Below are 26,736 nucleotides of genomic sequence, written 5' to 3'. Positions count from 1 at the left end.
CTCACCACAGCAGCTGACTTTCGACCAAAGTTGAGAGCCTGATTCCTGAGTGGGGTCTTCGTTTACCATTTTCTTCTTCCCTTCTCTGAGTCTTCTTGGAGAACTCCATTCCTTAGAGCAGAGGTCCTAAATAGAAGCAGAGACAGGACAAGCTACACTGCATGTCTGAAGGGGCCATCCAGGAGACACAGCCAGACACGGGGAAGGGATGTCTAGAGGTCACCCAGTCAAGCTGTTCTCTTGGAGCAGGACTGTCACTACCACTAAATCAAGGCAGCTACAGCTTCATCTAGCAAAGTCTTACAGACCTCCCCAAGGAGCATTTCTGAATCTGCTCTGGGTGACCCGTTGTGCTGGTGCACTGCCTTCCTGATGTCCCATCAACACACAGCATTGAACATATGTGTGTAGAACACATCTCAAAGAAAAATAGTTGGAGGTAAATAAGCTTTCATTATTCTTGCATCTCTTTCTTGAAGATGAGCAGCAATGCTGTTAGTGTAACCAGCAATGAGCAGGCAATTCCCTGGAGCTTACCTGGCACTAAAGTCCCTACATAGACAGATCTGAAGCACCACTTCCCAGTAGCACTCTGCATCTGTTAGATTTTATACCCAGTGTAAATATGTATTTTCTTTAGAACTAGAGAGATTCTGAAAAGCTGGAAGACTGCAGGCTAAATTGAGCTTATCATGCGTTATCACAGAATGATGCAATTAGCATGATTTTTTAGGAAAATATTAGGAACAATTTTGCTTAATTTGATGGCGGAACACTTAAAAAGTAGTTTTGGGTGATGCTGGAGACATTTATGTACAGGCTATAAAATTGCTCCTCAAAGATCTTGATACAGTAAAGAAAACAAAGTTATCACTTTATTTTTTCCTAAAAGGCTTTCCTAAAAGGCTTTAGGCAGTTACGGTTTATGTCAAACACCATTTTTTGTACAAAAATGGTAGAAAAATAAAAATTTCTATATTAAAGGAAATAGCAGTGTACCAATACAGACAATCCATGTCATAACCATGGCGAAAAAAGTTCTTGACTTAAATGACTTATGATTTTATGAGTATAGAACATAGAGAATCATAGGGAAATGTAGGCGTCTGCCTCCATCTTCCCTGTAACCCCGCTCTCGGTAGACTCCAATTAGCGTGCACTTTAGCCTTCTCTTTCTCCAGCCAAGCCAGGCAGCCCTGGCCTTTCCTCATGTCATGTGCTTCAGCCCTCAAGCTGTCTCGATGGACCTCTGCTGCACTCTCTCCACTTCGGTGAGACACCGCTTGTAGTGACGGGCTTGTCACAGGACATGGTGTACCACAAGTGCTGGGTACAGAAGAAGTTCTGCTTCCCTTGACCTGCACTGTATAGGGTGTATACGTCAACGAGCAGGGAAAGGAGAGATCTGTTTTGAAAGCATTAAGAGTATTGGGGGAACCAAATATGTGGGATGTAACAAATGTACTCAAAACTGTACTGTTCTTTTTTAAAAGAATAAACAAAATGTGTTTGCTCAATCTATGGATAACAGCTCTAGAAGCGTAGATTTCGAAATATAAGAGAAACATTGCTGAATTTTATATAACTTCTGAATAGTGATGACAAAACCTGTATGGAGAGGTAGCTTTCATCTTGGAACTCTGAAGCCATAGCACTGCTAAATCAGTAGCAGTTCTCTTTCTGACCACAGTGAAAGCAGAATCAAGCCCCAAAGTATTTAATCAGGGAAGAAAAAAATTCAAATACCGTGTCTTTTTCCTGAATTAGCGACATTATTTGGCAGCGCCAGGCAGGAATTTTGTACTCCACTTTCATTGCAATCTATTTTGTGGTGAAATCAGGTGTTTATTGGCCATGGTGGTCATGTGTGCTCACAGGGGGTCACATCCTTCCATGTGTCGGGTGTTGTGTGACAGATGCTGAACTACAGACACACCAATAGTCCGATGGTTTGCTGCTGAAAATCGGAGCCATCTGGATTACTTTGGAAGTGAAAAGATGCTTTCTTGTAGTTCTTCACTCTTGAACCACCACTAAGGGGGTCTGTCCCCAGTGTCTGCACCAGTCTGGTGGTGGTGGAGGCAGAACTGTGGGTCTGGGGGGGGGGTCTCTTAACTCGCTCCGAATTCTTGATGCTGACTCATTCAGAAAGTTTGAATTGGCTCCCCAAAGGGATTATTTTTGGCTCCTGCAGTTGATATTTGAGGTTTATTTTTATCTATTACTAATTTCTGTGAAACTGAAAGCAAGAATGGTGTCATCATGAGGAACCGTGTCTGAAGGCTACAGTAAGAAAAGCGCCTGCAGAACCCTGCGCGGTATTATTAATTATACTTTTTAAGGTTTTTCTTAGCATTCAGCCGATTTCTTTACAGTAATGAATACCACACCAGCAGTTAATTACAGCAGTACCATTTTTGTTCCTCACCTCATTATCTCCGCCGTGCAGTGTGATTTTTTTGCCGGGCAGCCCAGTGCCAGCCCCGCGCCAGCAGCGCCGCCGGCACAGGAATAGAATGGCAGATGGCAGCAGCCACTATTTATACTATTTATAGCTTCGGCCAAGCTGCCCGAGGTGAGCGCTGCTGAAATAGTCTATCAGGTTTGTTTTCAGCTATTAGGGGACCGAAGAGACAATTTTGGGGTGGGAAGTCGGAATTTTCATTCCTCAGAAGTCGCCCTGGAAATGCGAAAGTCTCGCTTCCTATCGATTTCTGCATTTTCTACACAGTGGAAGCTATTTTTTTTTTTTTCCCTTCCCCTCTTGATTTCTGCCCTGTCTCCACCGGTTGCCCCGCAAACCTTCCAAATCCAGCCTTCCTCGCAGCTTTATAGCTCTGGTCGTGGCTGAGCTGAAAGAATTTATTGTTCTGTGGAAGTTGTGCTGTCATGGCAACTCAGGCACACAGCATTTTAATTGCAAGGCACAATATATGTTTATGACAATAATTAATAAAAATGCTAACAGGGATGTTTTTATTATATTAGCGGTGTCTTTTGTACTGTGCTTCTCACTCTTGCTTTTTTGCACAAAAGGGATTCAGTGGGGCAGGGGATTTTAAAATTGCTAATTTTACTGTTTACATTGTGAAGTTTGGGGTTTTGTTAGTTTGGTGGGTTTTTTTTTAAATCAGATCAGATGAAACATTGGGTTTTTTCAGTGTTTAAGCTAGATGTGTATGGGTGATTTTGGTTTTGATGGCATTTGTATCAAAAGCTGTAAATGATATTTTATACCAAAGCAGTGGAACTTGTGCAATCAGATGCACGCAGTGCTGAAAACCCAGCCTTTAGGCTGATAGGAATCGGTGAAAAGGAAGAATAAACAGCGATTATTTGGAGTTTTGTATTATACGAGCACGTTTATCTTACCTTCCAGTTACCGTTGATATTTTTTTGTTTTGTGCCAAGTGGTTTGGCAGGTGCTCAGCCCGGCCCCTGGGCTGCTGTGCCGGAGCAGCGTGTGTGTGTGACAGAGACTCCCTCCTCTCCCCTCAGTGCTCCGTGCAGGACCAGCCATCTTTTCGTAGAATAACACAGAGTTGGAGACACAGTGCTGTCGATAACTCGAAATGGAGGCATAATGCACTGTACGTAGTCTGTGCTGGAAGGTGAATTTTCTTATTTCATCTGCTTTCACCATTACAGTCTGTTGTATGGTTTTGTTATTGATTTTTCTTTTGACTGTAAGCCATGCACTAATTTTGTCTTCTTGTGAGTAGGTAATATTGCTTGTTATAACGTGTTTTATATTTTTATTTTAAAAAGAATTAAAGGCAACACAGTAAAAATATAGGCTTTTTAGTTTTGAATTGAGTGCAGCACTGACACAGTGATTTAGATGTGGTAAGTCTGTTTAGTTATTCCACATGTTTTCCTCGTTTCTTTCTGACCCTCAAGCGTGAAGATTTTTAATGCTGTAGCTGCTAGTAAAGTGAAATGTCATCTAACTCATTACCATGATTTTTGCTGGGTATGTACAATATTTAAATTTAAATGCTAACGACTGGAATTTAGTACTTTTTTTAAGCGTGCCTTGTAAAGTTTCTTTTAAAAATAACAAAACTGAACAAGACTTCTTCCCTTAAAGATTAATAGTACGTGATGCCAATTAAACATTATACTGGGACAAGAAAGCCACCTACAAGTCACTTATATATATCTCATCATTTGCTACTGACTTTCTCAGGTGTTCACAAAATACTACCTCTATTATGATACATTGTGCATTTAATGTGTGGCTTAATGATTTCATTGCTGTGTGATAGCTTTCAAATGGATGGGAAAACAAAAATACATTCTGCTCATTAAAGGGTTGTGTATCAAGTTCAACTTCATTAGTTTTGATTAGGACTGAGTCGGTGCCATCTGTGCTGTCAGCATTGCACGTCTTTCACAGAAAAGATGAGAGATTTGAAATCCAATTCTCTCACGGTGTATTGCCCTCTTATTTTGTGTGATTTCGAACAAAATTAACTTGGCTGGATTCCATCTCTTTGTGGCTGAGCTTTTTATTTTTGGCTTCAGTTACCTGGCAGTGGAGTCTTTGGGCCAAGTTTTGTTCTCATGTGCCTGACTGGTTACCATATACTTTTTTTTTAAAAGCTTCAAGTGTGTTGGTTTCAATGCATTTTCAAAACTAAGAAATATCGCAGTATGTTATCGCTATGTGTAGAAATACATTAAAAATACCGTTGTCTGAGATAATATTGAAATACATTTAAAACTATTTAAAGGAAGAAAATACAACAGTATTGATTGCTAGAGATACAGACAACTTTCTTGGGTAAAGAGCTAACGAGTGAAAGAAGAGTTGTCACGGGGAGCACTAGGTGAAGGTAGGAGGCACGAAGAACTCATTTACCGACTGTTAATAGATGTAATCAGCTGCCTAGAGTCAGGCAAACCTGATCTCTTCATTGTTTACAGATGAGTGTACCGTGCTTCATAACTTCATAAGATGGAATTCTATTTTTTTTAAGTGATAGGAGTGAATGTAACAGATAGAGAGGTAACCTGGGAGATTGTGTGTCAAACCTACTGATGAATCCTGCCAGGCCCTGCCTGAGCTCTCATTTTGGGAAGCAGCTTCTGTGCTAAGTGTTCTTTCCCGTACTTTCCGTTGCAAAAGTTCTTTAAACTTCGTCCTGCCTGAATTATTATGTGGCACAGAACTGCTGCTGTTTGAAAAGCTGATGGATAGAGTGCCTTGATAGTTTAAGCTGAGGTAAATTGGGGCGGCTGCAGGCCTGACTCCTCGCCTGCCCTGTCTCACCGTTCCCACTTCCTCTGCTTTTCCACTGCCACCGGAGCTGGGGTGAGCAGCCAGGAAGAGACATCAGGGAGCTGACCTGGATGGAAATTAATGATATATTTTCCTCTGGGGTGGCTGTGGCCTAGATTAGTTCAGCGTATGATCAGATAAGTGCTGGTACTGGCTTAAGGGAGTGTGTGGGGATGCATAGCCAAAGGGAGGAGCAACACAAGGCTGTGGCAGCCTGAAGCCACGTACAGTGTGATTTCTGTGTGCTGTAATAATGTGGTACAGAATTTTAGAAGTGGGTGGCTAATTGAAGCAGAGGTTAACTTGCCCTTTGACTTGAAGTGATGCTCAGTATGTATGATCCCCTTAATTTCAAACAGGATTATGATTTCTTTCTAAGGATAAATTGTCATCGCTTGGCCTCGCAAAATTTATTCTGAAGTAGAAAACGTGCTTCTACAAGTTGTTGACCCTGATCTTTGTGAATGGCCATGCAGGTTGGAGATGTGCATTTTTCTGTAAATGGCAATTATATCATTATCGGTGAAAAGATGACTTTTCATCATTCATGTTACACACACCCCTTGAGGTCTTGAAAAAATTTAGTAGTTTTGCTGACAGAACCCCCAGACAGTGTCTTAAGTGACTTCAGTCATCCCTTAGTGTTCTCTCTAGAGAACACTAAACTTCTAAAAACTTATTAAAATGTGAGTTCTGGACAATTCCTAGATTCAAAGAATGCTGTTACTTCCTTTTTTTTTTTTTTTTTTTTTTTTTTTTTTTTTTGGCTAGCTGGAATAAATCCCTCACTTGCCTTTCTCACTTTCTTTTTGAAGTGATGGGTGGTAACTGCCATTGCAGCCTCATGTGTTCACACTGCTCAAGCTGTAATTGTTGCCTGTCCCTTTTTAAAGAGATTCTCTCCTCTTCTCTCTGGGAGCCAGCTGTAAAATAAGTAGTAAGCCTAACGAAGCATAAAGAATTATTGGCCTACAAATTAACTGTTAAATACTTCAGGGTTTGTTTTTTTGTATTTCTCTCCCTCCCCCAAAGATCCAGAAATACGTGCTTGTCTCCCCCAAAAAAACCTCTGCGACATCATCGATGTGTTTCTAGGTAATCCGGTAGGAAATAAGTGTGAAAAATACCTTTGGAAAATGCATTTACTTTGTACCTGTGATGGGAATAATGCACTTCAGTCTGTATTTAAAGTGTGTGTTGAGTGTACTCTGAATGTAACGTTCTCGTGTCGGTTATAATTTTTGTATTATTTCATGAAGACAAATACCTCTGCCAACCCAAAAGACTGTGCCTGGTTTACTGCTTTACCTGGGGATAATCCCAGTGTCAGTGATGAGTGGGGACGTTACCTTAACCCAAACCAGTGTAGTTTGTGAGCATTTTCTTCCTTATTTTTCTTCAGAGGTTTCCCAGTAGAGTTTATTTCTCTCTTGCAAGGTTCCGCCTATCATTCTGTCAATTATTGATGAGCTCTGCTCTTGGAGCATTTGTTCATAATGAATAATTTCAAAGACAAATAAAAGACCCCTCTGCAAATTTAATGTATTGCCCTTTTGTAGTGTATTATATTGCTTTCTTGGAATGGTGCACTGGGAAAAACAATCCAAAGCAAAAGCTATTTTGTTTGAAGTTTTATGCATTATGTATATTTCTTCTATGAAGCTAGAATACATGACATATCTAGGATGACTAAGAGTGATAGGCAATTGTGTGATTTGCAAATGGCGTGACAAATACTTCTTTTAAGTTACTATTTTATATATTAGTATTTTGGTTTCATATGTTAAAGGACATACAGGCAAGAGAGGGTAGATCAGGAAGAATTACAGGAAATTTTATGCTTACAAGTAAAAAAACCTAGTTCAAAAAATATTCTGGAAAGTAAATACTTTCTTTTGATAACGTATCTTTTTTACTTTTTAAATGATGATTGACTTATTTTCACTGCAAAGAGTAATATTTTCTCACGAATATAATTACAGTCTAAAATGTGGATTGATTAATTATATGATGGGCCTGAGAATTTGGGACAATCAGTGCTATCAGATTGCAATCCTTTTCTTATTAAAATAAAGTTCTGATTCATGGCTGTATCGTGATGGGTTGGTTTTTTCCTCTTTGTAGTCCAACCTGGAATGTGCTTCACGGAGGCAGGGATAATCATAAGCTCAGCTGGGAAATATGCTGAGTTAACATGTCTCCTGGTCATCATGAACCTGCAATTTTTGTGTGTGTTGTCAGAGAAAAGGTGGAAACACCACCTGCCCTCTTCTGGCTTTGAATTGTTTGAGGCTTAAATCAGGAGTACTAAACGTTGGTGTGTCCTTGCTTCTCTTTCTCCCCATCACTTTTGATTTATGATGAGCTCTTTAAACAGTAGAGTATTCAAAATAACATAAGGTAACTTAAAAATTACAATCATGATATATTAGATTTGATAGATCCCTGGAGTTTTAAAGCTGGAACTGTACCTTCCCCATATGTGTTTTAGTTTTGTGGTTTTTTGTTTGGGGTTTTGGTGGGGTTTTTTTTTTGGTTTGTTTCTTTTTTTAAATTCTCATATAATTTAGTTTTCACTTTTTTTTTTTTTTGTTTGAAACTGACACTGCTTCTCACGTTGGGCAGAACTTTGAGATCAATTTTTCTACTGCTTGCTTTGAAATAGCAAATTTAGCTGCGGGAAAACTGTAGAGATAATTTTAAAATCTGTCTTCAGGCTGATCATCTATATTTTCTCTTTTTTTCCCATGACACAAAGCAAGGCTGAACTAAAAATAGCAGGCAGTGAACTTTAATGTTGTTAACTGCTGATTGAGCCACTGTCGCACTGCGTGTTCTTAAGACCAACACTGTGCAGAGAGATTTAATGGGGTTAAAAAAAATTAGGTAAAAGCTTTTTCGATTATAAAACTGGCGTTATCTGTTAAATGAATAGGTCCGTACCTTACTCTGAGTCATATATTGTAATTTGTTTATTTAAATTTTCATTATTAATAGGTTACCATACTTTTCTGATAGCTTTGCAAGAAATTACATTACAAGTCAAATACTTTTGCAATCTTTGGAGATAAAATATTTTCTGATTAAAAGAAAGCTAAGGAAAATGGTAGCTGTCATGTAGAAAAGTGCTAAGCAGAATCGAAGAGTGAGAGACTCCAGGTGTTTGCTGGACACACATTTTTGTTTTGCCTATAAATAGCAATCTGTGTTTACGCTTACTGATTCTTTGCAGGGAAAGCTGCAGGTACTTAATGGAAAACTTTGGACCATATTCTGTTTAGAATCATATCTGGTTTTATATATTTTCCATGTTTTCCTTCTTTTATATTCTGTCTTGACAGACATTTATATAGTGGGATGTTAATCTTTTCCCTCTGCTTAATCTCTCCTTGAGAGCCTGTAACCCAGTTTTCTGAACAGCAAATTTAGTTTTCTGTCTTGATCTTGAGAAGGTGAAAGTGCTGGTAAAACTCAATATTGCTAATGCCCTGATCAACGTTTGTTCTGCCTGTTAAGATAATTAGTCTGGTTTTTGTAAGAATAAAGTCATTTAAATGGATTGCTAGATCAGGTGCACCTGCCTTTTGCATCAGTTACGAGGCAGTTTGGGGGGGAGTTTTACGAGGCCAAAATCCACATTGAGAATGTTCGCCATAACGCTGCCCTGTGCTAGTCAGCATGTACCAAAAGAAAGGTACTCTTTTCTTTTCTCTACACGGGGGTGTGTTTGTGTTCCACTAAGCTGGTCCTTAAGCTGGTAGAAATGTCCTTCTGACTGTGCTCTGAGTTTGTATGGGCTACGTGCCCCCAAATAGTTTTCTGTGCTTTGGAAGGCTCTGTGCTGTATTAAAGATATTAGGCAAGACTTGTAGAATAGAATGGAATAGAATACTTCTGTTGGATAAAGGTACTCTTTTCTTTTCTCTACACGGGGGTGTGTTTGTGTTCCACTAAGCTGGTCCTTAAGCTGGTAGAAATGTCCTTCTGACTGTGCTCTGAGTTTGTATGGGCTATACGCCCCCAAATAGTTTTCTGTGCTTTGGAAGGCTCTGTGCTGTATTAAAGATATTAGGCAAGACTTGTAGAATAGAATGGAATAGAGTAGTTCTGTTGGATGGGATCTACAACAATCATCTAGTCCAACTGCCTGAATACTTTAGGGCTCACCAATAGTTAAAACATTTTATTACGGGCATTGTCCAAATGCCTTTTTTTACCACCAAAAGCATTAGATACCTGTGTGAGGCAGCAAAATGAGATGCCATTCAGAATGGGTTGTGCAGCTTTATCATCCTTCTGCTCCAAAGGTCAGATTTTATTACCATAATGTAGTGGCATAGTTGTGTTACAGTTCTTATGATGGCTTATTACAGTTGTTTGGGTTTTTTCTGATTTTTTTTTTCCTACTGTTTCTTAGACATGAACTAAAGTTTCACCAACGGCCAGCAGCACATGCAGTCTTTAGTAAGCCAGTATTAAGTAGGAGACCCCTTGGTTGAGGAAAGATTTCTTCCTCCACTGAACTGCTCTTCAGGTTTTGCCTGACCTGAAGTGAAGGCACTTCCAAATTAAGGTTTAGCCAATCTGCTATAATCTATGTGAGAAGAGACCAGATTTCGCTAATTTCATAAATAGGGTTGTTTGTGTCTAAATTTAGATGCATATAATATTTTAAGGGAAAGGCATCAGCTGTCCCATTTGCTGGTATAGTTGTTTGGGTTTTTTCTGATTTTTTTTTTCCTACTGTTTCTTAGACATGAACTAAAGTTTCACCAACGGCCAGCAGCACATGCAGTCTTTAGTAAGCCAGTATTAAGTAGGAGACCCCTTGGTTGAGGAAAGATTTCTTGCTCCACTGAACTGCTCTTCAGGTTTTGCCTGACCTGAAGTGAAGGCACTTCCAAATTAAGGTTTAGCCTATCTGCTATAATCTATGTGAGAAGAGACCAGATTTCGCTAATTTCATAAATAGGGTTGTTTGTGTCTAAATTTAGATGCATATAATATTTTTAGGGAAAGGTATCAGCTGTCTCATTTGCTGGTACTTCTTTTTTGACATTAACTTATTTATATTTATCAGCAATAAGAAAAAATTTTGTAAAACAATTTTGTGCTTATAGTTTAGTTCTTACCTTGCCATTGGGAAAATAATGTATTTGAGAAGCATGGGATGTTCTTCAGGATCTATTTAATCCTTTGACCATGCTATATGGTCCTTGAAAGTGATGATATACACATTCTTATAAACCTACCTGGCATTTAGTTTTAAAACAGTAGTAAATACCAATTTACGAAAAAAGAGTGTAATAAATTGCTTTTACCTTCTAGATTGCACTTCCCATGTTGAATGCTTTAAAACTTGGATGGATCTCATTTTTATGAGCCAAATCATCTGAAGTAATATAGGCGACTTGTCTGTGGACCCATAGATTCCTAAAGGCTCCTAAGTATTCCAGGAGGAACACCCCCTGAAAATAAAAGAAATCTAAGCAGTATGCAGCCCATAAATATTACATATATGGAAATATGGAGGCTACTCATAAATGGATGGAAATGGATGTATAAATGAACGTGTGATGTTATAGAAATGTAGATTCAGAAGTAGTAAGAAGGTATCATTATTTGCAGTATTCTCTGATACACATTTGCACGCTTTTAGGTAACTCTTTTGATTAATCTTTCCTTCAGTTTGCAAGTTGTCAATTATACACAGTGGTAAAAGTGACAAATACACTATTAAAACACCGTAGGTTAAGCTTCTCTGATACACATTTGCACGCTTTTAGGTAACTCTTTTGATTAATCTTTCCTTCAGTTTGCAAGTTGTCAATTATACACTTGTGGTTAAAGTGACAAATACACTATTAAAACACCATAGAGTAAGTGTGAGCGGAAGTCAAATAGATAAGGAATTGCACGTTATAATCAAATGAGATCTGAAACTCTCTGTTAAGAAACACGATGGTGAAGTACAATACAGGATACAGTAATGCTTGTCGGAAAGGGTAATGGAAACAAGACTGAGCATTTGTTATCTGTATTCTTTTCAGTAATAACCTGTAAGCATCCAGATTACAGACAGTATTGCAGTGTGTGCAGTATTTTCTTCAGTCGTGCTTTCTAGCTGCGATAATTAAGTACAAGTAGTGAGCAGTAGTATCCAAAAAAGCCAATATCCACTTAAGTAAGTAGATAAGTAACTTTAAGAAGTTTAAATTTACATCTACATCAGCTGTATATTGTATGAGTTCAAGAAGTCTTGAAACAGTAGGATTATTTTAAGTCTAGAATATATTTAGAATTCTCAAAAAGGAAAATATCCTTTTCACCTAATACCTACAACTACATCTTAAAAAGTTCCATAGCTTGCATAGTATAAAACTAATTTGAATTTTCTTTCAAACTGATTTTCATCGATTTAAATGAAGATAAGAGATTTGACTTATAGTTTCCTTTTATGAGTCAGTGAGAACTAAATGTAATCTATCTGGTACCTCTGTACTGTCTCCCATCCGTTATCTTGTTTTATTTTTTCTTGATCCTCTTCATTTCACTGCCTCTTCTTATCTTCCATTTCTATCCCTTCTGTTTAATTCTGTTTCTCTCTCTCCTGCTTTTGGATGTTTCTCTGTCCTATGTTTCAGTCCCTGCTTGCTGCTCCTCGTCCATAGACTCTTTTGCACAGCCAGAGTCTGACAGAACTTTTTTCCTGTTTTGCTGTTCACCAGCCGGTTGTAATCACATTTATAAAGTACTTGATGTCATTTAACCACAGGTTGGAGCCTCTTCTTCATCTCCGATAAATATACATATAATGAAGTAACAAAATTTCAGGAGAAGTATTTTGTCTGGAAAGCCAAGAGATAAAAAACAGAGGAGGAGAAGCTAAATCAAGGTTGCCCCTTCACTGTAACCTTGTCTCAATATGTTATCCTTTATTATAGAGTGAAAAAGTGCTCGCAGTTGCACATCTCTGGGGGATGCCTTTGCAGATAGCAGCTTAACTTGATCTGTCTTGATTTATGAGGAGTCATTTTTGTTGGCAGTTTTGAGAAGGCCTCAGAAGCCCCAAGTAACTTCCTTTTCAGCCAGCCCTGCTGAGCCCTGTGGGAGGTACCTCTCGTGCCTTTCCAGTTTGCTGTCATACCTGATTACAGGATGCCCGTTTTGCTACTTCTTCTGCCAATATCCTTTTAGATGTTCTTGGAGGTGAAAAGGATATGGTGACACGGAAGTTACTTAGTAAATTTAATTTTCTGGGCTTTTTATACCTGCGTTTTGGTTTTTCGCAGACTTTTCAGTAGAACTTGTGTGAGAATTAACTGCCTGTGTAAGCAACCTTATTTAAAAAATGGGGAAGTGATTTTCTGGGAAGTTACTTAGTAAATTTAATTTTCTGGGTTTTTTTATACCTGCGTTTTGGTTTTTCACAGACTTTTCAGTTAGAACTTGTGTGGGAATTAACTGTCTGTGTAAGCAACCTTATTTAAAAAACGGGGAAGTGATTTTCTTTGTGTTAAATGTAATGATCTAGTAACACGGTAAACAAACTCTCCACATCATAAAATTGTGTTTAATCGATGGTGACCCTTGGAAAGTGTTGTAAGAAAATACACTTGAGTTCAGTCCAGCTGTGGTGTTTTTCTTGGAGCCAGTGGTGTTCAAACTTCCCCAGTTTAGCTTTACTTAAATGTTACATAGTTGCTGGCTTTTAATGTAGACCTTAACATAACTGAATAATATAAGCAATCCATGTTATGACTGCAAATGTGTGGAAGGTGCTTCTGTAACGTTAAAAGAAGTGCTGTCTCATGGTACTTTTTCAGTAATACGTTTTACATGAAGGGATTAACATCTCTCTGGTTTGTTTTCATTTTATCATTATAACCTCGTTTTATTCTTTCATGCCGGAGGTTTTATGCTGAACTGAGTTAATTGCATCTTATGATGATGAAAGTAGCTGTTTTCATGGTTATTCCTTGTTTCTCATAGGGTGGGAGATCATTGATTTTCCTGTTTGTATTGCTCATTAGCATAAATTTCAGAGGAGCTAAGAGGAACAGTGTCAGTTCACTTAGAATACAAACAGATTCACTTTTGTTTTGTCACAGAGAGTGTATGCATAGACATTGACAGAAATTTTGTTCGTGTATTACTTCTGAAAATGGAGGGGTTCAGTAAGAGATCATTGTGAAGTAATCAGAATAAAAGGAATAACTAAAGTTAATCATTAAATAAGAGGTAGACATATGCTCCCTTGGTTTCTTGCAAGGACATTGAACAGCTGAAGTATCCCTGAAATCTGCTTATTCCTGTACAGTGTCTATATAAAGTTGAAATACGCTTGAGAAATTGAGAAATGTTCAGATACACTAAAAAGTAGTATATAGAAAACTGGTAACATTTGAAAGGAATATTTTTGTGTGGTGTGCTGTCTTTGCACTGTCTGTCTTTTATTGTTATGACCCATATGTGACCAGATAAATACTTTCTAATGTCAGTAATGTATTGTTCCGAATTTTAGGAAGCACTTAATCTAAAGTGAATTTCAGTTTTCAAACAATAGGAATAAACTAGATCAATATACAAGGCAAAAACTGAACTTCTTTTGATGATTCACACACAGCCCCATAGGCCCCAATTACATGCAGAGTTCTATAGCTTGGCCCTTCCTTTGTCGTATGCAGCAGTTACACTGATGTGTCTCAGCTGGGAAGAAGAGGACCTCAGGGCTTATGCTGAATTCAGGAATCTCTCTAGCCTGAAAATGCTGGTTTTGCTTAAGAATGGGACAGCATTTAGAATGAGCTACTTGACTAGTGTCTAGAAGCCTAAAAACTGACTGGCTGGAAGGCAGCTTTGCAGAAAAGGACCTGGGGGTCTGGAGGACACCAAGTGGAACATGAGACAGCCTTGGGACCTTGCTGCATAGAATGCCAATGGTATCATCCTTCTGCATGAGGAGGAGGGTTGCCAGCAGACTGAGGGAGGGGATCCATCCCCTCTGCTTAGCACTGATGAGGCCACACCTGGAGTACTGGGTCTAGTTCTGGGCTTCCCACTATGAGAGAGACATGGGCATACTGAAGAGGTCCAGCGAAGGGCCAATGAGAAGGTGAAGTGACTGGAGCATCTCTCACATAAGGAAAGGCTGAGGGAGCTGGGACTCTTCAGCCTGAAGCAGAGAAAGCTCAAGGGGATCTTATCAATATGTATAAATACCTGAAGGGACGCTGTAAAGAAACAGAGCCAAGCTCTTCTCAGTGATGTCCAGTGAGAGAAGCAGAGGCAACGGGCACACAGGAGGCTCCATCTGAACATAGAGAGAAACCTCTTCACTGTGAGGGTGAGCAAGTACTGGCACAGGTTGCCCAAGGAGGTTGTGGAGTCTTCATGGTAACGGCCTTCAAAAGCTGTCTGGACATGGTCCTGGGCACTCAGCTCTAAGTAGCCCTGCTTGAACAGGCAGATTGGACCAGGTGATTTCCAGAGGTCCCTTCCTACCTCAAACATTTGGGATTCTCTTCCTTCCAGTATTTTTCCTCATTAGTTCATTTTAAATTGTATTAAAAACTTATAGTAATATGCTCAGATATTGACAACTTGTCATGAGCCTAGGCAGCATCTGCTTAAACCTACTTTTAGCTCTATGTAGTACCGTTAGGAGGTGAAAAGTCCCTTTGTGCTGGATTTCCTCTCCTTGTAGCTAAGAGAAGATTTGAGGAAAGTGTTCAGGGAGGTCTGTAATCTCACCATATCAGCATCTCTAAATTGCTTATGCCTACAGTTCATCTTGCAGCAAATTCCAGAGCTTCATTCGCAGTGCGTGCCACCTGTAGTGGCAGTGGTGGTTGCTCAGCAGAGACCTGGATGGCTGCAGTTTCAGCAGCTGTCTTCAATGTCTCATACACTCAGAAGGATCCAGTGAGGAAATATATGTCAAGTTTTGTCCAAATTGTAGATGAATAGAATTTTATTTCGTAAATTCGTTTAAAAAACAGCAACAAAATAGAATAAAACATTATGGGCAATGATATACTACCCTTTTCCTTTTGGTAAAATGTTGTGGCATCTCCATAATTACTTCTTTCTTAGGTATAAAAGTGCTTGACACACATTAATGGCTTATTTGTGAATATTATCACTCTAGATTTGCCAACGAAGGACTTGATGCTCAGAAATTATGTACGCTATTCAGTATTTCCACAATTGAATCAGGTTCTGACAGAAGCAGGCATGTAAACCATGTATTTGTGTTTCTGACCTTTTCCCTTGCTGTCTGGCTAGCCTTCATCTTATCCAATGAGCTGTTTCTTGAGGCTGGAGTAAAGGCTTTAAGATCTTGTCAAAAAGTGATTTTGATTGTATATGCTCCAAAAGAACCAGAGCCTTTGGTCGTGTAGTCTGATGTCAAAGCTGAGTGATGCAAAGGGCTGTCAAGTCAACAAAATCACCAGATGTTGGATTTCTTATATAAAGAATATAGAAGATTACTCTATAATGGGCTTGTTGATCTTAATAGCTCTGGAAGATGAGTGATAAAAAAAAGTACATAATTCCAAATAACAGAGTGCCTTTGCAGTAAAGACAATGTCAAGGTGGTGTTGTCATAGCAAGTATTGAAATGAAAACATCCAGGATATCAAATGTTTGCTTGAATTATGTAGCTGTTGTCAGGGAGTGGGTCTGGGAGGTAGCGGAGTCGGTGTTTTTTTACTTACTGTAAACAGTAGAGCTGACCATAGGTCTTGCTGAAGTGTCTCTGTCTGGATTATTGGAATAACTCCATTGTTTAAGAAAATGGGGGCAGACGTTTCCGTTTTGAAGAAATAGTCTGTGCGCTTCAACAACTACAAGATTAAGAAGCTTTTTAAAGTCAATGTATTGGCAAATCTTTATCTACATAGCGCTGCAAGGCATTTCCTCCTTGTTAAAAATGAGCATCACTGAAACAGATAAACTTCCTTCATTTTCTCTTTTTATTAACATTTTGCCGGCAGCGAGCAATACAGATGCTAAAGGTTAGGTGTGCTGGAAGTCCCTATGTAGCCATGAATTTTGTTAGAATTCTTTCTTGGACCTGGAGTCACTCGGCTTGTAAAGGATAAGTCAAACAGCTCTGGAAAGCAAAACTTTGTTTACAATCTTAAAAGGACCAGTTATATTGATCATGTCATCTTTTGTTTGCCAAAAGCAGGTTTCATTTCAGAATTTGTAAAAATACAGTGAAAGAAACAGTGACTAGACAGACGTCTACTTGGTCATTAGGTTTCATTTCAGAATTTGTAAAAATACATTGAAAGAAACAGTGAATAGACTGATGTCTACTTGGTCAGTCACGCTGCAGGAAACTTCTAAGACCTAGGTTTTTAGAAAAGTTTGCTTTCTGAAGGTTTTTTTAAGCAGTAACTATTTTTCTTTTTTTATGCTTGTAGTGAAGATTTCTAGGCATTTATTTAAAATTGAAGTAAGGTTTGTAGCACCGTCAATTAAGGTAAATAAATAGGAGTCAAGGATTCAAATATGCCATCTCTTCCATTTTTTGTTTGTTAGAAGCAGGCCTTACCTTTCCAGTTGCTTCTGCAAATTACCCAATGAGTTGGTGGTACTCAGAAATATTTAAATTTCAAATTAGAGATTAATCACAAGAGCATTTTTTCCAACCTTTACAGATGCAGTTGTGTCTCTGAAGTGGAGACATAATCAGAAGCTTAATGTAAAATTAGGAAACCAGAAGGAACTTGGACAAAATTAACTTGCTACATGGTTAAATCTGTGGGTTAGCTTTTTAGTTGTTTGTTAATGACGTGGTGCCTGTACACATTTCAGAGAAGAAAATGTGAAATGATGATGAATAAACTGGATAATGTGCCTTTTACTTGGTCTAATACATCTTTATCTTCTGGAGAGGCCAACCCTCCTAAATAATAGCTATCAAAAACAAGAGCAAACCTAAGACAAAATCCGATGCCTAAAAAATTCTCTCCAGCCTTTAACAAAAGAACACTGGATGTCATATCTGCTAAAGATCGTGTGACCCAAATAAAGCCCCAAACATAATAAAATGGAAATTTAAATACTGTGATATCTGCAAACAGATGTGTGTGTCCTTTCATGCCAGCTATACATCATATGGGAAAAACCCCTCCAACTCCATCTTGTAGTGCACAGAGTGCCTTCTCTCTGGTGGGAGATCAGGGAGCTTTCAAGATAAGTGTTTCAGAGTAACTCTGAATTCGCAGCGTACCATGCCAATGACAAAGAACTGAGCCTGGTGCCCAGCAGCACAAACAGCGTTTTCCTTTTGACAATGTATTTCAGAAAGGATATGGCAGAGTAAGGAGAATAAATTATGTATCAGTAGCATCCAAGGGAGGGAGAGTGGAAATAGGAGAGGGAGGAGGAAAACAAAACACAAAAGGTCATGCATATTCTTTGTTTTTCAGAACACGAGCGTGTATGCAGAATTGATTGGTTTGTGTCTGATCTAGTTTTGCTGTGATTTTTTAAAGAAAAATGTCAACCAGTTTGTTGCTGATTGATGGCTCAACCCTGTTAAGATCTGAGCTGTTTCTGCCTTACCTCTGTGACTGCTACAATATCACTTTTTTTTTTTTTATAGCTACATACAGAATAATATTTACCTAGGTATCTTTAGTACTACCTTTTTCTTCTGTGCAGTCTTTAAGAATCTTGGAGTTGTCCTTCTCTGTGGTCTAATTCTACCTTGCCCAGCATCTCGTAGCGGAAAAATATCAGCACCAGCTTCTGGGAGGATTAAAAACCTCATGCTGAGCATGCTGAGCAGTTGGTCAGTGTGTCCTCATCAGATGATCTCTTGCTCCCAAGCAGTTTTAAGATTGACTTAAGTGTTGAAAGAAAGACAGTGACAGCCTTTCAAAATGAGCATTGTTTGCCATTTCCTTGGCACTCATGGATGATCGTATAAATAATAGAATAAATTCATGCTGAGCTAATGACCAAGCCAATCCCACTGGCACTGTATCTAAAAGGATTTAGGGTCCCTGCCCATAAGTTCTTTAACAATTACAGAATTGGGTATTTAGAAGTGATTGGTAATTTTGTGTTCCTAGTCTAAAAAGGGGCATGTTGTAGATCCCCTTTTGAGGATCCAGTCTTGGGAATTCTCAAAATCTGAGGCATGAGCAGCTGCCCACTACCTTGACAAACACAGCTTGAGAAGAATGGGAGATAATTTGATAAAATATGGTATCTGCTTTCTTGGGCAGAGCTGTGTTGGTAATCCAAAATATTATGCTGATGAGAGAAGAGAGACTCTGGCACTAAATTTAGATCCAGGCTTGACCTGCCAGAAGCCCAGGACTGCTCAGATTTGAACTATTGATTTGGCCCCATGTCCAATAGGACTGTTGGGGTTTTTTTTTCTGCTTTTGCAGGTTTTTTTTCCAGTTTTGCCCAAGCAGCAATAAATACAGCTGATAGTGAGACAGAATTTGCAAGGTTCAGTTGACCAGTGTGTTTACTGAACTAACCTAAATATTATGTTCACTTTAAATATCTTAATATATAACCATTAAGAAAGAAAGAAAAAAAAGTCTCTCAAGAATAATCCCCAGCTTTTTCTCAGTTTCTGTATCTCTGTTAATTAGGACTCTGAGTTTTATGTGCTCTCAGCTGAATAAAAGCTGATGATGATTGAAAGAAAACCTATTTTTAGAAAAGAGCTGAACTACAAGGTATGTATTAGAAAAATGCTACAGAAGAAGTGAGCATAAGCCAAATATCTTTTTTTCAGTATTTTTAAAAGGAAGGACTATTGATTATTTCCCCCCGCCTCCCCAAAGACTGATTGGTTTAGGATGCTGAAACGATGTAATAATGTGCACTTGGCAAGTCAATATTTAAATTTACAGCTTTTCAGAGGCATGGATTTATTGAGGCTACCTCTGACTCCTGCTCTCGGTAGCTGGTGTGTTTCCACATTGTACATCTCTGGATAAACAAGAGTGATGAACACCTGTGGCAGCCAGGGAGTTTTTGCTTTCCATACAGCATATAGAAAAATTTAAGTACCTAATCCTGAAGGAGCATGACACACTAGATTTCCAGAGCGTGGTAATTTTAGATGTTGAAAGCCCATTTCGAATTTTTCTTCTTTTCTAACTTTTCTTGGTACTTTGGATTCTGGCTATTTTTAGCTAGTGAGCAGATGAAGCATGGACAGGGCAATTTCATGCAAAATCAGCTGTTTGAACCTCACCAGAAATGCAGACCTTTTAGATCAGTCCAGTCAGGTGAACTTGTACTGAGTCTCCAGCAAATAGAAATCATATTGTTTTCGCATGTAAATGTATGTGATAAAACCAAACTTGAAGGAGTTTAAATATGATTAGAGATACACCTTTAGAAGTCAGAAAGTACAGTATGAAAATTGCTTACTCGTATGCATAATGATATATTCTTGATCACACATAGTTCTGTGGTTTTTTGGTGTCTTCTTCCCAGGATCGCTGCCTTCTTGTGTGCAGAAGGAATAGTATGTATCGAATGAGCAGAGCTTTTTTTGTTGATGGTTATTTTTGTTTTCTTTCCCCTTACTAGTTTTCATTGTGTAACCTTGTGCCTTACTGTATACCATTCAGAACAGGATTTGAGGATGAAGTTATTATTTTCCTCTTTGGCATTTCTGTAGAACTCTATCACTACAGTATTTCAGTGCTTCAGATGTTAATTGATTTTCATAGCACCCCACTGAGATGGGGAATTATTATTAACCAGGGAAATAGAGCACAAGGAGATTGAGGTCAGAAGTACTGCTCAGTTTGAAAGCTGGGTTTGAGGCACCTGTGACCCGCTTTTTTTTTTTTTTTAATATTCACAGAAAACTCTTTAATTTAATTGCAACTGTAAATAATTCTGCATTTCTTTGTATGAGTCAATGGCTGTAATAGAGGCAGCTGTATAGTAAGGAAAACTCAGGTGATCACTCGTGGAATTTTTTGCATAAGTGATGTGTCTGGTTTCGTGTAAAAACCTTTGAGCAGAAGTTGGGAAAAGGACCTAAGTCATAACACAGCACTGAGATGTTATGACCCAAGAGATTTTTCTTTCTTTATTACGTTTTTCTGACTCATACCATACTTAGCCTCCAATTCCTGTGACAAAGGAAACAAGGCTCTACCTACAGGAGTCTCTTCTACTCCCTGACCGTACATAATTCATCACTACAATGGGTGCACTCAGGACAACAAATAAGCCAAGGTTCTTTTTGGAGAGTCTGTGAAATGTTCTTAATTAAAAAATAATTCCTGATGTACTTGCATAGAGGTTGCCTTATGTTTCTTAATTTGGAGTGCCTATGTACCCTTAATTTTCTTTTAACTTTGATTTAATATAAACAGTTTTTGGTTCTCTTCTGTATTTCTGTGTCAGTCTGCCTTCTGGCATCAAATGTCCACATACAGCAGTGTCCTAATAGTTTAAAATGGCAGCAATGTCAAGGAGTCAGTATCCAGTAGAGTTGCTTCACAGTTGCAGAAGTTTAGCTGTTTTAAAAGTGAGACGACTCAAAGTAGAGAGCTTGTTCAGTAGGATGTCAGCTGTCATAGAGTTGACATATGAAGATAATTCCTTTCCTCAGTAGAATATTGTTTCTCTGAGTTGGCAGCACAGAAATGATTATTAGAATCAAGAAAGATCATTAAAACTGAATGCTTTGATAGCCATCTCACCTTAGCTTTTTTTCATAAGAAATTAACTAATCATGACTTTCAGAAGAATAAAAATCCTCTGAAAATGTGAATTAAGATAACCGTAAACTCATCTGCTTTGGTACTCCCGAGAATAGTGCTATCAACAAATTCTATCTGGAAAAAGATAGAAACTTACCAAAATATATTTTAAGAAGTAATTCTACACTGATCTTCACTCTAGTCTCATTTCTTGTTTCTCTTAGATTATGGGTTTATTGTATTTTAGATGGATGTTGTCTTTTGAGAAGGAGTTAATTATCCTGTCTTTCAGTTTAAATTTTATTTTGGGTCAATTTAATTGTTTTCGTCTAGTTTTTTAGAAGGGTCTGTTGTTAATAATGCTACATGAAGACTCTGCCTCAGGCTCCTTTTAACTCAGTAAAAGTGAATTTGAGTTTGGGCCTTTAGACAAATATTTTTTGGTCCTACCGGAGACATCTATCTTGTTGACTTCTGTGCTCTATGTTGACCTCTCAGTTCAAGAAAAGACAGAAATAGAGGGAAGTCAAACACGATCTCCCTGCTTGACAGAAAAGCGATGTATGTTCTGGACGTGGTGACCTTCCCATAACTGTCTTTAAAACGCCTGGATCTTTTCAAATTTGTGCTGAAGAATTAACGTAACAGATTTATATAATGGACTCGGTAATTGTGCTGTACTGGTAGATCTTGTTTAAGGCATTTCCTCACAATGTAACTAAATCATCAGATCAATCCGGGAGGGAGATTGCAATTATTTAGCCTCTCTTGTGTTGGAAAGCCATGTAAATGAAAATACTCATTAAAGCAGTCTAATTAGAGAACTGCTTATTATTAAATTTTTATTATTATTCTGTGTTTTGTTGCATGTGATTTAGACTGTGTGGTTACTTTTGATCACTAATGATTGCATAATGCTTACATATCCTGAAAAACATGATGGTAACCTGGTGAACGCACAAAAGCGTGTTTATTTTCTCCAGCAGTACCGGTTAGCATAATAAAAACATCACCTCTTTTTGTAAGCTTTCCTTTTCTTAGCACATAACAATATGCCTGGCATTTTACAAAATACAGATCATGTTACTGTCTTGTACTAAAGATGTTATTGTCAAGCAAAGGGAAAGCAACAGTTGAGATCACAGAAAATTAGGACATCGTAAGTGAATAAATTAATGATGGCAAAGATTCAGAGAACTTTAAGGAGAGACTTGAGAGAGAAGGTAGGGGAAGACTGGAAGATTGTGCTAAGTGTGGAGAGGGATACCGAGGAAAGATGAAGCCATAGTTCAGCATGGAGTGCTGAGAGAATCAAAGGGAATAAGAAGACAAATGAGAACAGAAGAAAATTAGATTAAAAAAAAAAAACAACTACAATTTTGGTTTTTTACTTATCTCAACTGAGTGCTGTTTGAAAGCATTTAAATTAAAAGTGACGCTTACGCTGGTTGTGTCTATAGCTATTTTCTTACTGCCACTGAAGTGACAGGAACTTTCCATCCCTGAGGTAGTCTGATAGAGCCCAGGGTGATGTCTTTATGTGTATTGGTTATGGATGGACCCAAAAGGAAACCATAGTTGGGAACTGCTATGGTCTTCTAGCTAAGACCCCACAGGCAGCTGCATTATGGTATGGCATAGGCTCACCATAGAACCTTTATGGGATTAAGAAACATCCTAAATTTGGGAGATTACCTGGTTGCTGATTCCAGCAAGTACAAAGAAGCTTTTTTATGGAGAGTCCTGGATTACGAACTGCAATCTGAGGGTTTAGAAGTTTTTCTATAACACAGATATTTTGTTTTCAAGGTAGAAGTATTTATAAGGATTTATTTTCTAAGTTGGAGGTGAGGATTCTGTTGGTTTCTCCTTTAGGGGGTTACAAAGGTAATAGAGAAAAGCACCATTTGGTATTTACCGACCTAAAGGTATTATCTCACGCTGAGGATAACTGGAACCCAAAGCTAGTTGATTAGCTGTTGTAGTTCCAGCTCTGACATTCGAGCTCATACACACATTTTTCAGGTTTGATTGCAATGATTTCCATCTTTTTATAGAAACACAGCATCGTAAGCAATTGCTTTTTTATCTACGGAGCTGGGTATGTCTAGGGAACAACTCAGTTGCCTAAACGTGGGCATTTGGTGTCTTTGGATATGCAGATTATCCACATGGGTCTTCCAGAGATGATGCAGCACTTACAGCAGACTTTTATCCTTTTGTGGTAGCAGCTGCTTACCAAGCAGGATTATCTTTGGTCTTCTAAAATGGCATTGGACAACAAGGTTTTGGCACCCGCACTCATCCCTAGTTGTAAAAATGTAATTGAATTGGAGATGGTAGCAGGCAAAGGTATGGGATTTATCTGAAAGATAACATTTTCTGGTACTTCTGGTTTTGTTCTTTTAAAGACCACTCAATGGTAAACTTGGAACATTTTTAAGTAATAGTTCTAATTTGTAATTAGCACAGGTTTTATGGTAGATTGATACATGTATTAAATTAACAACTCTGAGCTTGCAAGAGAGAGATATCCTAATTTTCTTTCTTTTTTTTTTTACTCCTCGAGAAATGCAGTAAGCATATGTTCTGTGGTAAAAATGCACCTACAATTAAATAACTAGTCATTTCCTGTGAGTTTTAAAGTTGAACTGCAAGCCTGAAGGACAGAAAACATGCCACGTTGCTCTTGTTAAACTGTCAAATTATTACTGCATATGAGACTAGAGGATTTTCAGTTTCTTCTCAAAGCGTATTTATGGGATGAGTCAGTAAAGCAGTTATCTAATGTGTCCATGTTAACTGCACATAGAGTTTTATATTCTGTTATGTTTAATTACACTGTTACCAGGCTAATACTTTGGGATTTTTATCTCTTTTTCACAGGATTCTGCTCAAGAGAGTGTCATTACACGAGATATTCATCGGACATTTCCAGCACATGATTATTTCAAAGATACAGAAGGAGACGGTCAGGAATCTCTATACAAAATCTGTAAGGTACAGTCAGTACTATGAATTTTAAAGTGTGTTCCATGTTTTGCTGTGACTGTATTTTGCCCTACTAACCCTGTTCTGATCCAAGTCACTAATCAATAAGATTTTAAAGCTTTATTTAGATTGCATGTGGAGAGTGTAGTGTTTCTGCAGTGCTGAATATCCTGAAGTACTTTTTATAACCTTGCATTTTGTGTCTCCTGAGATGCATATGAGAAGAGCAAGGGTCAAGCTAGCTTTACTAATGGGCAGTTGGATATCAGAGATCCACTTCAGTGGAAACATGGCGTAATAGAACTTTTTTTGCTCTGCTGGTAGGGAGGTTTGCAAAGGAAGAGAAACCCTCAGGGCAAGCTCTGCTATGAGCTTTAGCAAGAATGTCGCTAAATAATTACTTAGAGAACGTTAACTTAGCTTTCCACAAGCAATTTGTGTATATAGTGTTTCACTCAGCTCTCAGATCACTTCTGATCGAAGAATAATCTATTTTTTTTTCCAATTTGCACGTGGGAAAGTTGAAATACTAAATGAATCGATTTCTACAGCTTCTACAGACAGACGTGTTGCTCAGGGGAGATCCAGAAGGTAGAATTTTGCAGGTAGATAGAGAGTTTTCTGGCTGTTAGTTGCACATTATATTGTGTTTCTGGAAGGCAGTTTTCATTTTACATTTTTTTCTACGTGTTGAATGAATGATTGCCTTAGACATAGTCATTTCCACTTCCCTTCCTTTTCCTTGTTACTCTGTTTCCACCTCCAGGGACAGGCAAGGAAGAAGAGGAGGAGGGGTGGCCCTGCATGTTAGGGAGGATTATGAATGTCTAGAACTTATTGAGGGCAATGGTAGAATTGAGTGCCTATGGGTAAGAATCAGGGGGAGGGCCAGTCAGGCTGATATTGTGGTGGGAGTCTGTTACAGACCACCCAACCAGGATGTAGAGGTAGATGAAATGTTCTATAAGCAGCTGGCAGAGTTCTCAAGATCACGTGCCCTTGCCCTGGTGGGAGACTTCAACCACCCAGATATCAGCTGGGAACGCAACACAGCTGAGAGGGAACAGTCTAGAAGGTTCCTGGAGTGTGTCGGGGATAACTTCCTGAGACAGCTGGTGAGGGAGCCGACTAGGGAAGAAGCATTGCTGGATCTGGTGTTTGCAAATAGAGAAGGCCTTGTGGGGGATGTGGCAGTTGGAGGCCGTCTGGGGCATAGTGACCATGAAATGATAAAGTTTTCAATTCTTAAGGAGGCGAGAAGGGGAACCAGTAGGACTGCCATCATGGTCTTCTGGATGGCAGACTTTGGTCTTTTCAAGGGTCTGCTTGACAGAGTCCCTCAAGAGGCAGCCCTGAAGGGAAAAGGAGTCCAGGAAGGCTGGACATTTTTCAAGCAGGAAGTCTTAAAAGCGCAGGCGCAGGCCGTCCCTCTGCGCAGTAAAGCGAGCCGTTGAGGGAAGAGACCGGCCTGGCTGAACAAAGAGACATGGTCACAGCTCAGGGAAAAAAAGAGAGTTTATGGCCTTTGGAAAAGGGGGCAGGCCACTCAGGAAAATTATAAAGCTGTAGCAAAGTTATGTAGGGAAAAGATTAGAAAGGCCAAAGCCCAGCTTGAACTGAACCTGGCCTTGGATGTTAAAACAACAAAAAGAAATTCTATAAATATATTAGCAGCAAGAGAAGGACTCGGGACAGCCTCCATCCGCTATTGGATATGGGAGGCAATGTAGTGACAAAGGATGAGGAGAAGGCTGAGGTACTGAATGCCTTTTTTGCCTCAGTCTTCAGTAATGGAGTAGGGTGTCCCCTGAGTACCCAGACCCCTGAGGGAGCAGAATGAAGCCCCTGTCATCCAAAGGGAAGCGGTGAGGGACCTGCTCCAGCACCTAGACACAAACAAGTCTATGGGCCCAGATGGGATTCACCTGAGGGCACTGAGGGAGCTGGTGGAAGTGCTTGTGGAGCCACTCTCCATCATTTACCAGCAGTCCTGGCAAACTGGCGAGGTCCCAGTTGACTGGTGTCTAGCAAACGTGACACCCATCCATAAGAAGGGTCAGCAGACTGATCTGGGGAACTACAGGCCTGTCAGTCTGACCTCGGTGCCTGGGAAGGCCATGGAATAGATCATCCTGAGTGCCGTTATGTAGCGCATGAAGGACGCTCAGGTGATCAGGCCCAGCCAGCACGGGTTCATGAGGGGCAGGTCCTGCTTGCCAAGCCTGATCTCCTTCTATGATAAAGTGACCCGCTTGCTGGATGAAGGAAAGGCTGTGGATGTTGCTTACCTGGACTTTAGCAAGGCCTTTGATACAGTCTTCCACAGTATCCTCCTGGAGAAACTGGCTGCCCATGGCTTAGCTGAGTATACTCTCCACTGGGTTAAAAACTGACTGGAGGGCTGGGCCCAGAGAGTGGTGGGGAATGGAGTTAAATCGAGCTGGTGGCAGGTACAAAGGCTCTACAGAGAGATCTTGACCGGCTGGATCAATGGCCTAAGGTTCAACAAGGCCAAGTGCCTGGTCCTGCACTTGGGTCACAACAACCCCAGTCAGCGCTACAGGCTTGAGGAGGAATGGCTGGAGGACCATGGGGGTGTTGGTCGACTGTGGGCTGAACATGAGCCAGCAGTGTGCCCAGGTGGCCAAGAAGGCCAATGGTATCCTGGCCTGTAACAGGAACAGTGTGGTGAGTAGGACCCGAGAGGTGATTGTCCCCCTGTACTCGGCACTGGTGAGGCTTCACCTC

General features: G+C 39.3%; 1 protein-coding gene across 1 annotated transcript in view; it reads left to right on the top strand.

The window, feature by feature from the left end:
• Positions 1-26,736, top strand: part of LOC106890775 (rab GTPase-activating protein 1-like) — a 273,774-nt gene that overhangs the window by 123,508 nt on the left and 123,530 nt on the right. Inside the window, exon 15 of the mRNA XM_014946791.1 lies at positions 23,884-23,997. Within this exon, the coding sequence (XP_014802277.1) occupies positions 23,884-23,997 (114 nt within the window). The remainder of the gene's footprint in view (positions 1-23,883; positions 23,998-26,736) is intronic.

This window comes from Calidris pugnax, unplaced genomic scaffold (genome assembly GCF_001431845.1).
Source record: "Calidris pugnax isolate Ruff unplaced genomic scaffold, ASM143184v1 scaffold30, whole genome shotgun sequence".
NCBI lineage: Eukaryota > Metazoa > Chordata > Aves > Charadriiformes > Scolopacidae > Calidris > Calidris pugnax.
Note: the sequence above shows the minus strand (reverse complement) of the source record. Positions and strands in the feature narration are given on the sequence as shown.